Here is a 12,474-nt window from a genome sequence, read left to right as displayed (position 1 = left end):
GAAACATTGTCATTGATTCATATGATATCATAAAAAATATCCTTTTTAAAATATTTAAATATTCAATTTAACAAGGAATTTTTCCTGATGAATTAAAAATAGCTAGAGTTTCACCAATATTTAAAGGTGGAGACTTACTTAATGTTAGTAATTACCGTCCAATATCTGTTCTCTCTGTTTTCTCAAAGATTATAGAGAGAATTCTTTATAATAAAATTTTTAATCATCTTTCTCAAAATAATATCCTATACAAAAATCAATATGGGTTTAAAAAAAATAACTCCACTGAACACGCTATACTCCAAATAACACAATATATTACTGAATCATTTGAAAGTTCCAAATTTACTTTAGGCATTTTTATTGACTTGTCTAAAGCCTTTGATACGATAGATCATAAAATTCTTTTTAAAAAACTTAAATATTATGGAATCTCTGGCAATGTTTTGAAGCTTTTAAAAAGTTATTTAAGTAATAGAAAGCAATTTGTTCACTATGACGTATCATCGAAATCAAACTTGTTAGATGTAACATGCGGAGTTCCTCAAGGGTTTGTCCTAGGACCTCTCCTATTTCTCATTTACATAAACGATCTTTATGAAGCATCTAATTTAATGACAATTATGTTTGCTGACGACACGAATTTTTTTCTATCTCATAGTAACATAATTACCCTATTTCAAAGTATGAACATAGAATTAATTAAAATTTCAGAGTGGTTTAAATTAAATAAGCTTTCTCTTAACATTGAAAAAACAAAATGGTCTCTTTTTCATCCATACTACAAAAAATATCTTCTACCAAGTGAATTGCCTGTTCTTTTTATAGATGACATTCAAATTAAAAGAGTAACGGCTACAAATTTTTCAGGGGTTTTTATTGATGAAAATCTGACATGGAAAAAACACATTGAAAACTTATCCTCTAAAATTTCCAAAAGTATAGGAATACTTTTTAAAATAAGAAGCATGCTAAATAAACATACTTTAATTCAGCTTTACCACTCTTTTATTCATTGCCATCTAAACTATGCTAATGCGGCTTGGGGTAGTGTAAGTAAAACTAAATTAGAACCACTTTATCGCCAACAGAAACATGTTGCACGACTTATTAATTTTAAACATCGATTTTATCATGCTAAGCCTCTTTTAAACGAAATGAATATTCTTAATATATATCAACTTAATATTTTTAATGTATTGTGTTTTATGTTTAAATGTAAGTCTCGCACATCTTCAATTTCTTTTCACAATTTATATTCTTTAAAAGTTAAAAATAAATACAATTTGCGTAATGAAAATTTTATTCTTCAACCAGTTTTCAAAACTTATTTTGGTAAATTTTGTATTTCATTTAGAGGAGCATTTTTATGGAACAGAATAGTGTTAAAACTTTTTGATTTCTCTCATGAATGGAACTTTTTCTTATTTAAAAGAAAATTGAAAAAAATTCTTTTCTCAGTTGAAAACATTCTGATATATTTTTAAGTTTGTTTTGTTTTTTATTAATACTCTTAGGAAATATTTTATCGTAATTTATATATACGAAATCTTTTATCTTAACTTGTATTTGTGCGTATTATTTGTATGTGTGTATATATATATTGATGTGTAAGTATATTTATTTACATGTTTGTATGTTTAAATATGTATAAATAATTATATTTGTATTTATGTGTGAATATTTGTCTATGAATTATTAAAGGATTATTTATTATTTAAAATCTGTTTAGGCGGTTCTCGATGACAAGATTTTATGATCTTCTGCGAGTATCCGCGTTCTTGTTGTAACGTTAACAAAATTGTAATTCTGACCATACGTATTTTATTCATTCTTATATTGTAAAACTTATTTTGAATAAATAAAAAGAACAAAAAAAATAATTAAAAAAAAATATATATATATATATACCGCTTAGAAAATACAGTCACTTGACAGGAAGTGATGGACAATTGACTAACCATTTAAGCAACCAATATTACAAAAATTCTGTTGTATTTGGTGATCATTTTTTACTAACAATGAATACAGGTACAAACATAAAAATTATGCTAAATGAAAGGTACAAAGCGGAAGTAAAAGAATCACGCGAACGTTTGGCGCCGATTATTAAAACTGTTATGCTTTGCGGTAGACTTGAGATTGCATATCGAGGCAGAAGAAATGACGGCGATGTCAGTCTTGAAACAAATGATGGACTTATAAAGGCAGATGAAAACTTCAAAGCACTGTTGGTTTATTGGGTCGATGCTGGAGACAAAGTTTTAGAACACCATCTAAAAAGTTCAGGAAAAAATGCAACATATATTTCAAAAACGGTTCAAAATGAACTAATAGACATTTGTGGTCAAATTATAACAGAAAAAATAATTAAAGAGGCTAAAATTGCTAAGTACTTTTCGGTGATTGCAGATGAAACTACTGATGTTTCTCATCACGAGCAGTTATGTGTATGTATTCGTTTTGTGTGTTTGATAAATGGTTTTCATACAATCAGAGAAGAATTTTTAAACTTTAAGAAAGCTAATGATCTTAGTAGTAAAGGGTTAGGTGAACTAATTATTCAAACTCTGAAAGGACATAATCTTGACCTTACTTACTTAGTAGTTCAAAGGTTATGATGGCGCATCAGCTATGTCTGGCTGTTATAATGGTGTCCAGGAGCACGTAAGAAAGGTGGCTCCATCCGCAGTCTTTGTACATTGCAGTAGCCATGTCCTGAACTTACTTTTAAATTCTTCTTGTTCTGTACCAGAAATAAGGAATATGTTTAGTACAGTTAAGAAATGCACAACTTTTATAAACGATTCTATTAAATAAAGGGAGATATTAGAAAAGTTTTTGCAAGACTCGGAAAGTTCTGTTTCATGCTTAAAAAGTTTTAGTGAAACACGTTTTGTTGAGAGGCATGATTGCTTACTTATTTTCTATCAAAATTTCATTAATATTGTAAAATGTTTGGAGGAAATTGTTAATAAACTTGACAGTAAAACTGTAAATGCCATAAACTTTGTGAAAAAGTCACTTTTAACATGGCGCCGTGATGAGAATGAAATATGGATGAATGCTGATTTCGGTCCATTCAACAACGCTAATTATTTAGCAAATGCTTTAAACATAGCTTTAGTGACTCCTCGTGCCGTATGTAGGCAATTGCATAGAAACAATATCCCTGCTGAAAATGAATGCCAATATTATAACAGAGCTGTTTGGTTTCCGTACCTAGATTCAGTGATTCAATCTATGGATGCACGGTTTCCAAACCACCAGCAACTAGTTGTGAAAATGTCTGCTCTGTTACCATCAGTGATTTCTCAACATAGTTGGACTGATGTGGTTGAAACTGTAAGAATGTTTTCTTCTGTAATTGGGTATCGAGGCGAGGAAACTATTCATAATGAATATTTGGAGTGGAAAGAATTTTGCTCGCATATGCAAAGCCATCCTTCAACTTTTTTAGCAGCTTTAGATCTAATTCCTGATAGGTATAATTTATAAAATAGAAATACTATATCAGTTTAAATCTCTGCTGCTTATTAACTTACTCTGATAATTTCATTTTATAGATTAGCAACCAAGACACTTCTTTGGATTTTCTCTACCATTCCAATCACAACATGTACAGCTGAACGGAGCTTTAGCGCCATGAATATTTTAAAAAGTCCTTTGCGTAACCGAACCAATGATGAGCGTTTAACTGGCTTGGCATTATTATATATTTATAATACCATTTAGAAGTAAACGACGTAATTGATAGATTTGCAGCTAGTAAGAAAAGACGCTTCGATTTTGCCTTGTAGATTTTGTACTTAATTTATTTATTACACAAAATCCTATTAGTCTAAAAAAGAAATTGTGTAATTATTTCCCGACGAAATATAACTATATATATAAGAAACTAACTCCCCATAGTACAACTCAAATACTATCAGTCAAATCGAAACTGAGTCGATATCTTTTGATTCGTAATTTCCAAAAAAATTACCCTAACCACTTTTGGTATCAACATTCCCCCCCCCCCCCACCAAAAAATCCTGGATCCGTCACAGGAGGTGACAATGATTTAAATGAGGATCGAGAAGATGATGAAAAATTATACGTTGTGCTGCCTGGAGAAAAAACAAACAAGAAGTCAGTGTTACGAAGGAGCACTCGAGAAAGGAGGGCTCCTGAGCGTTTTAGTCCTTGAGACGAGCTGGTCGTTATGACCAAGGGGAAGTATAAAATGTAATTATAGGTAATGTTTGTTTTAAAGCTACACACTCGAGGAATGTGTGAAGCTTTCCTCCATACCGGTGTGTAACTATCACTCCTATACACAAGTGTGGAGTTATTTTGTACACTTTTGTACAAATTAACTTTTTCTAACTCTAACTTCTAACTAACTTCTGACTTTCACTCTATTATCCTTTGTTCTTTTGTAAAATCACTTACTTATGATCTGCGAAGCGGGTTATGATGCTCTTTATAAAGAGCATCATAAGCCGAATAAGTTGATTTAGAAAAAGTTAATTTGCACCAAAGTGTGCAAAATAACTCCACTCTTGTGTATAAGGAGTGATGGCTGCGCACCGGTGTGGAGGAAAACTCCACACTTTCCGCGAGTGTAAACGATCGATTTGAGTTACTGTAAATAATTGTATAAGTATATAGACGTATTTCAATCAATCAATATATTCTGAATTACATGGTTTTACAATTCAAGGATGTTTACAAATAGTATAATTACTAATGATGCGTAAACACCTAATAATAATGAATAATAACATAAGAATAAAATAATAACAAATCTAAAAATCATAATGTTAACATTATTAATAACTATAATAATAAAAATGGTATTAATAACAATAAAAATAATGGTATTAATAAAAATAATGATATAATTAAAAATAATGGTATTATTAAAAATAAATAATATTAATAAAAATAAAGGTAATAATAATAATAACAATGGTATATTTAAATATGTCTATACTTATCTACATACGCACATGCATAAATAAACATACACATTCACAAACATATTAACACACAACACACATACATACACACATTTGTACACATACACATACCCACACATCCATACGCATATACACATTCAATCATCGTACAAGGACGACAAAAAAGCTGTACATAAATGTAAAGATTTACTAACAGTTACAAACTGATGATGCGTAAAGACCTACAATGGCATAAAAACAATTATTGTAAAAAATAAAAATAATAATAATAATATTAACTAAAAACAATAATAACAAAATAATAATAAATAATAATATTAAATAAAAACAATAATAACAAAATAATAATAATAACAATAAACAATAATAATAATAGATTTAATGAGGCAAATCAATAACAGTAGCAGTAAATAAAATTAATTGATAGTAGTTAAAATAGTAATAGTGGTTAGTAGGAAATAATAATAATATCTAAGATATGGTAAGGCATATTGTATTCTTAGTAAGAAGAAGACAAGTGAAGATAATTTTTGCATAGTACATTGATTTTACATAGATAAGTACATTGATTTTACATAGATAGTACATTGATTTTACATAGATAAGTTTTACATAGGTATATTTAATTAAAAATTTAATACATAGATAGAAAATAAATAAAAATAATACATAGAAATAATAATAATACATAGAAAAATTTGAAGTGTTTATGTATTTTTTTTAAATATTTTTTTATATATTTTTTTCAAAACTGTTTAAAATCTGTCAAAAACATCTGCAAAAATAGATTATTTGGATGAAAAATTATTACTGTTCAAAATTTCAGGTAATTGCCTATTTTATTTAAAAAGTTATGGTCTGTTTAAAATCAAAAAAATCTACTGTAAGCAGATACTTAAATTTTTCTTATTTTGGTCAATATTGATTTGATCATAACTTTTGAATGGTTTAGCCAATCAAGCTGAAATTTTCAAGATTGTATTTTTTTCATAAAATTTGCGGGTTATCAAAATTTGAAGCAAATCTGAGGTGGTACTCTGGGGCACTTTTTAAAAACTAGGTGATTTCATATGAATTTACTCACATTTAATAGCAATATGTAAATGCGTTCAAAATTTTACATAATTTTGAACACATTTACAGAAATGCATTCAAAGTTTTGTTTTTATTTTTATATCACTAAAACTTATATTTTTACTTGTCTTTAAGCAATACTAGAAGGTTCAACAATGTTTGCTGCTGGAGAGTGTGTCCACATATTGATGAGTTTAAATCTTATTAAATGGAGAACATAAGTGTTTTAGTTTACAATTACAACTACATTACAAATACATGTTAAAGGAAGAAAGGTAAGAAATAAATTGATTATTATTGATAATTACTATTATTGAATATTATGATAATCAATGATGGTTGGTTCAGAAATAAAATTATTGGTTACGTTTAGTTAAATAAAGCAATAATATTAACAGTAATAATATTAATAATAATAATAATAATAATAATAATAATAATAATAATAATAATAATAATAATAATAATAATAATAATGATAGTAATAATGACAACAACAACATGTTATAAAGTGCTGCTTACAGGAAGTAACTTATTTTAACTACTCCAGGTCAGGTTCAAAATCATCCTGCTACTGGTATCATGTAACCTAGTACTTTTTTTTAGGCAAAAGCTAAGAAAAGCTTTTGCCTAAAAAAAAACTCTGACTTAACATTCCTCTTGCCCATTCCATTCCTGCGGTTCTTGACGTAATATAAGCTAAAGATGATTTTTTGATAAAAATACTCCTCTTGGGTTCTAGAGAATTTTTTTTATTAAATATTTATATATGGTTAACATAGTTGTATGAAGCTTTAAAAGATTTAAAAAATGTCTTTCAACTTAAGAAGTTTAATAATAATAATTTAAAGTTATTGCATTTTTTTGTGCTGGAAAAAATGATTACTTTTTGACAAAAAGCCTTGTCCTTTAGTATAAAAAATCTGGCGTGAAATGGCAAATTTTTATTCCTTTGCGTGATATGCAAAAAAATAAAAGCATAAACATAATAAGTTTTTAAATGTTGAGAACTAAAAAATTATGTATGAATTAGGGTTTCTGAAAAACAGTGGTTTTTGAAAAACAGCTGTTTTACTGATTTATAATTTTTTTTTGATTTTTTAAAATCAGCTGTTAACAGCTGTTTTACTATTTTTTGAATTTGGAAAATTTTTTACTTATAAATGATCACTCGTAGGTGCTTAATACACAGGAGGAGACATTTATTAATTTTCATAAATTTTTCCAACCAACTAAATCTGCCCTAAATTCTAAAGAAGTTTCTTGAGTTTGTATTGCTTTTTCAATGACTCTAGCATTATTGGTATTGTGTTCCAGAGATTTTTTACATCAAGATGAAGTTAAATTTCTTTTTCAAGTAGAGCCTTGACTTTTGATTGAAAAATTGATTTCGAACATTTGACGTTTGATGTGTTTTATCAACTTGTGTGTCTTTTTAAGTAAATCATTGTAGTCATTATCATCTTCACAATCATCATTTATAATTAGCTCCTTCATCAAAAGAAATATTTTCATTTTTATCATTATTACAGGTGTTGCTTAAATCTTTAACCTTTTAATCCCAAAATTCAAATTAATCTTGTTTTAAATGTTTTATCTTGAATATTAACAAAATATCTTTGTCCTCTTAAAGAGGTAACCTTATAAACAATCATGCTAAACTTTCCTTTATTGTCTACCTTTAGTGTTATGGTGTCAATCTTTTTTTTTTGCTTTTATTAAAATCTTTGTGCAGAAGTTTTATTGCATCGCCTTTATTAGAGATGAGTTTAAATATTTTACCCACCATCAAAAAAAAGGTTCATAACTGGTAACTATGCACTTATTTTTAACTTAATGTAAATAAGAAACTGGTTCTAGGAGCCCTATTTATAACTTAATAAAGTCTCAAGAAAATTTTAGTACTACATTAGTAAAATAGACTCCCTAGTACTAACTTGTGTGCTAACCTAGTACTAACCTGTGTGCTAAACTAGTACTAACCTGTGTGCTAACCTAGTAGTAACCTAGTATTACCTGCGTAATAAAAAATTTTTTTGTAATAAAACCTTTTTGAAATAAAAACAAATGCTAACTAATAAAATAAAGTTATTTATTAAAGTTTATTATCCAAAAACTATATGTTAAATTGTTTTATATACAAAATTAAAAAGAAAGTCAAATCAAATTACCATTGTTTTATTAAACATGTTGTTAAAGAAACTTTTATATTAGCAATTTTGATATATTTTTTTTTAATTTGAAACCAAGGACAACTATATGACATATAAAAGTAAACCTTGTTTGAAACTTTTATCTGAAAACGTTTGTATCAAAAAATTTGAACATTTTCAGGTTTGAGTGAATCTTAATGCTGTTAAAACTCATTATAATATTGAAATAGAACTTATTCATTATGGCGAACGTATAAAAAATGATTTTAACGTATTAAAAAGTTTTTATTTTTTCGTCGCTTTAACTTTAATTTATAAAAATTGAAAAAACAGGAAAAACAGTCATTTAAAAAACAACTGTTAGCTGTTTTTGATTTTTCCTAAAAAAAAACAGTTGTTTTACTGCTACTATTAAACAGTATTCAGAAACCCTAGTATGAATGTTAAAAAAAGTCCACATTCAGTTTGATTCCTCTTTTTTTATATATATGGAAAGTTTCATACAAGTTAGATGTGTTTTGGTGCTAAGGAAATCTTGCTTTCAAAAACTACTTTTTAAAAAATGTGTCCCTCTTCAAGTTTTTTTTTTATCAATGGTGGTTTTGAGACGTGAATAATATATAAAAGAAGCCATCATAAACATAGTACTTTCTATATATGGTTGGAAAGAAATTGAGTCAAACTAATGGAAGCAAAAAACTTCAAAGTTCGATTTTTTATTTTAAATAAAGATATAAGAGTAAAGTTCATGAAAATTACGTGATTTTTATCAAAAATCAAAAATTTTTCGTTGCGCTCTGTAATCACCATCTTGGGCAAATTTTAACTGCATCCACCTAGTTTTTTATAGAAAGCCTCTTTGGCAAAGGTATTAGGGGTAAGAAATTAATTCTGTTGAATAGCCTCGAACCCCTTCATCACCTATTAGGTTACATAGTTATAAACCTGTGTTACATTTTTTCCTGCCTAGAATTATGAATACTGGATCTTCTCGACTCTACTCATAGATTTTTAGTTGTGACTATTATGTATCCATAATAGTGGCAATGCATATATGCTGTTAAGGGTATAGCTCTAAAACTCAGTTTAATGGTTCTGAGGCTCGCTGGTAATAGGGTTTCTTGAACTCTGTTGTAGCTATCAAAGAGGTTGATTCGATGAACAGCTTTAAATATCAGTGTATTAACAGTGCCATGTTGCACAAGGATAGTGTCTCTGTTAATGCTTTTAATATATATTGTCAAGGCCGCATATAGAGCCCTAACTTATGACTTTAGGTTAATTAGCAGGATTAATTAGAGACAATTGCATAGTTCTTTTCTTGTGATGCCATGCTCTATCTGTAAATGAGTTAAGTTCTTTTTTTAACTTAAATCATGCATAAAGTAACCAAAATGTTAAACATAAAAACCATCTCACGATCTAACTAATTTAATATATCTTTTACACATGTTCATGATCTTCGAAGTAATTTTCCCTCAACTGAATCTTACACATTTCAAAATTCACCAGATTTGCTTGCTTTTTGTGAGACTAATTTGAATTTGGCTGTTCCTTCATCCGATCTGAGTATGGATGGGTAATATCCTTTGATTTGTTAAGACTCCAATAGTCCCATGCTTGGTTTGGGGTATACTTACAGGTTTGAATCTTTTGACCATTCTTTTATGTCTTTCTGCTTAGCACCTCTTCACTCTATTACTTTACTCTTTGATTTTTATCGTTCTTATTCTTTTTAAAACAATACTCTATTAGATGTAACTTCTGATTAAATTGATTTCCTTCAAATGGTTCTGAACATGCAATCTCTATAAACCTTTCATTTTGTACTACTACCTTAGACTCACCCTACCATCATGAGATGGTAGGGTGATTCTAAACTTGCTACTACCCTAAAACTGACTGAGATTCTTTTCAAGATTTTCTTTGTGACAGTACTTAGACTGATCTTTTTCTTCTCTCCGCTGATGATGCCCCTACTACAAAACCTCCTTGTTCCAGGCAGGAATGAAAGCTTTTATTTCTCATTGTGGGTCCCAAGTCAAGCCTCATTCTACTCCATGATTTTAACCTAAAAAAATTAACTATCTTGAGAACAAACGCCTTTTTATTATTTCAAAATTCAACAAAAAAGGTGTTGTCTGATCGTGAGCTTTATTATTCCTATTTTACAAAATCTTGTTTTTTATTTTAGAAGTTAGGCTCTAGAGACTTTTGGAAAATATCAACAACGTCATTAACAAAGGTAAGTCTAACATTCTATCTCTAAATCATGGAACTGATCTTATTATCTCTCCCAAGGATACGGCTATTTGTAAAGAACTTTTCTTCTAACACGGTCCAAAAATGTATTGTAACTGTAGTTGAATCTGCCTAAGCCAAGCATGTGAAAATCAGAAACTTTGTGAAATAAAGGATAATAGCCATCAATACTGAGATCCGAAAAAGATACAGCTAAATTCAAATTGTTTTTACAAAGAGAGAGAATTTTGCAAGAGGTAAGGTTCAACTAGTGGAAAGGTAGTTTGAAGACCATGAATATTTGCGAAAGATTAAACAGTTATAGTCATGGTTTTTTATGTTTAATATTTTTTGGTACTTTGGTCTTGATTTAAATTAAAAAGAACTTGACTCATTTATAAATAAAGCATGTCACCTATGTATAAATAGGCAACTATGGAGTTACCTTAGTTCTGTTAATTAACCTAAAGTCTTAACTTAAGGCTCCTTAAAGGACTAACAGGTACAGCATCGATGCGCATCATTGCACTATAAATACTCTGTTATTTTAAAGTTATTAATGAAATCAGCCTCTCTGAGAGCCACCACAGAACTTAGGAAACCTAACTACCAGCTTATCTTAGAACCATTAAACTGAGTTTTAGAGTTTGTACCTTTATTAGGATATAACAGAAAAAGTTGCATATCCACTATCAAGGAGGCACATCAATAAATCTATGAGTAGAGTCAAGACATAATTTCTGTAGAAAAGAGTATGAAATGTGACCTAATGGTTATAGGACAGAGACTCAAGTTTTGCTTAAACTACATTACTATATGCTTTTGAATTTTGTCTAGAAATAAAACAACATCATCAGAAGAATCAGCTCAAGTATGTTGATACAACACAAGAAGTTTTTGTGCTACATGCCATAGGTGGATGAGCATCAGATGTTGTTTATCATCCATCATTTTTTTTTTTCTATTCATTGTTATTTAAAGCTTTGAAAATCAGTAATTTTTTCTTTTTTGTTAGATCTTTTCTATGTTTCGGGCATTATTTTGGTTTAACATCTAACATTATGCATTAATTTGCACCACTTTTGTATGATAAACTTGCTATTTATCTTGATGTTTCATTTGTGTAAATCCAGAATTTTTATAAATATTATGGTGGTGCACAAAACATTTGAAAAAATGTTTTCATTCACTCATGTGCTTTTTAAAGTAAATCTGTTCCTTAACTAGTGTTACGATTAAAAATAGCACTTTTTTCCCTTTTCTATTTCCTGAATGTAGATCAATTGCTTTACCCTCCAGATGATATAACTCAGAAGACAAAATATTTATCAAACAAAAAATAAAAATACTTTTGGATTTAGATAATTAGAACCTAGTAACTTTCCTTTGCCATCACAAATTGTTGTTACTGCGAATGAGAGACGAATGAAAAATGCATGAACAATTAGCCATACCTCTCTTAAAAAGTGAATGAATGGTCTTAAAATGTGAATCCAATGATTAAAAAGACTTCCTTTTTGTCTCACTTATGCTGTTGCACAATTTTAAAGAATGGTAGATAACTTTATCTTATAAATTATGACACCTTTGACAATTTAAAACTTTTATTTGATTTGTAGCTTTAGTTTAGTCTAGTTTGACTTTAGTATTTTTTACGATTTATAATGCCATGTAATTTTTACCAAAAAAGGCTGACTATATTTACACTCATAACAATATTTTTGTTATATTAAATTTTTTTTTTAGAAGAACATGTTGAAGTAACTTTCTATTTTAAAAAATGGATTTAATTAAAAATCAAAAGTTTAAAATGGAATTAAGTCAGAGTTTGGGAACCAGCTGGATATTACTTGGACGATATTTATCAGTTAGTGATAATGAATTAGAAGCTATAAAATATGACTATTCTGGGACAGTAAATCAAGCATATGAAATGCTAACAAAATGGACAAGTCAGCAAAATTCGACACTTGAAGAGTTAAAAAATGCATTGTCTTATATGAACCGCTTCGATCTAATAGAAATAGTAGAGAAGTTTGAAA

General features: G+C 28.5%; 2 protein-coding genes across 5 annotated transcripts in view; both read left to right on the top strand.

The window, feature by feature from the left end:
- Positions 1-2,021: 2,021 nt before the first annotated feature.
- On the top strand, positions 2,022-12,196 carry LOC136074678 (uncharacterized). Its single transcript, XM_065787017.1, has 5 exons — positions 2,022-2,614; positions 2,823-3,485; positions 3,567-3,705; positions 10,386-10,436; positions 12,179-12,196. The coding sequence occupies exons 1-5, from the start codon at positions 2,022-2,024 to the stop codon at positions 12,194-12,196; spliced, it is 1,464 nt and encodes a 487-aa protein (XP_065643089.1).
- The window catches only part of LOC101240976 (NACHT, LRR and PYD domains-containing protein 3), a 28,657-nt gene continuing 21,160 nt past the window's right edge, over positions 4,978-12,474 (top strand). Inside the window, exons 1-4 of one of the 4 annotated variants that reach the window (XM_065789066.1) lie at positions 5,772-5,790; positions 5,917-6,024; positions 6,174-6,313; positions 12,179-12,474. In XM_065789066.1, coding sequence (XP_065645138.1) covers positions 12,213-12,474 — 262 coding nt within the window. In that variant the 5' untranslated portion in view covers positions 5,772-5,790; positions 5,917-6,024; positions 6,174-6,313; positions 12,179-12,212. Of the gene's footprint in view, positions 5,143-5,672; positions 5,791-5,872; positions 6,025-6,173; positions 6,314-12,178 lie in introns of those variants that run through there. The other 3 variants (XM_065789067.1, XM_065789068.1, XM_065789069.1) reach the window with 3 other exon arrangements.

This window comes from Hydra vulgaris, chromosome 01 (assembly GCF_038396675.1).
Source record: "Hydra vulgaris chromosome 01, alternate assembly HydraT2T_AEP".
In the NCBI taxonomy this organism is placed as follows: domain Eukaryota; kingdom Metazoa; phylum Cnidaria; class Hydrozoa; order Anthoathecata; family Hydridae; genus Hydra; species Hydra vulgaris.
The sequence above is the reverse complement of the archived record's forward strand: the minus strand, read 5'-3'. Positions and strand labels throughout refer to the sequence as shown.

Bases quoted from the DNA above. Each gene is read 5' to 3' on its own strand.
- LOC136074678 (XM_065787017.1), top strand. From the start codon at position 2,022: ATGAATACAGGTACAAACATAAAAATTATGCTAAATGAAAGGTACAAA. The intron at 2,615-2,822 runs GTTATGATGGCG...TATTAAATAAAG, and splicing joins ACTTACTTAGTAGTTCAAAG to GGAGATATTAGAAAAGTTTT. The intron at 3,486-3,566 runs GTATAATTTATA...TTCATTTTATAG, and splicing joins TTAGATCTAATTCCTGATAG to ATTAGCAACCAAGACACTTC.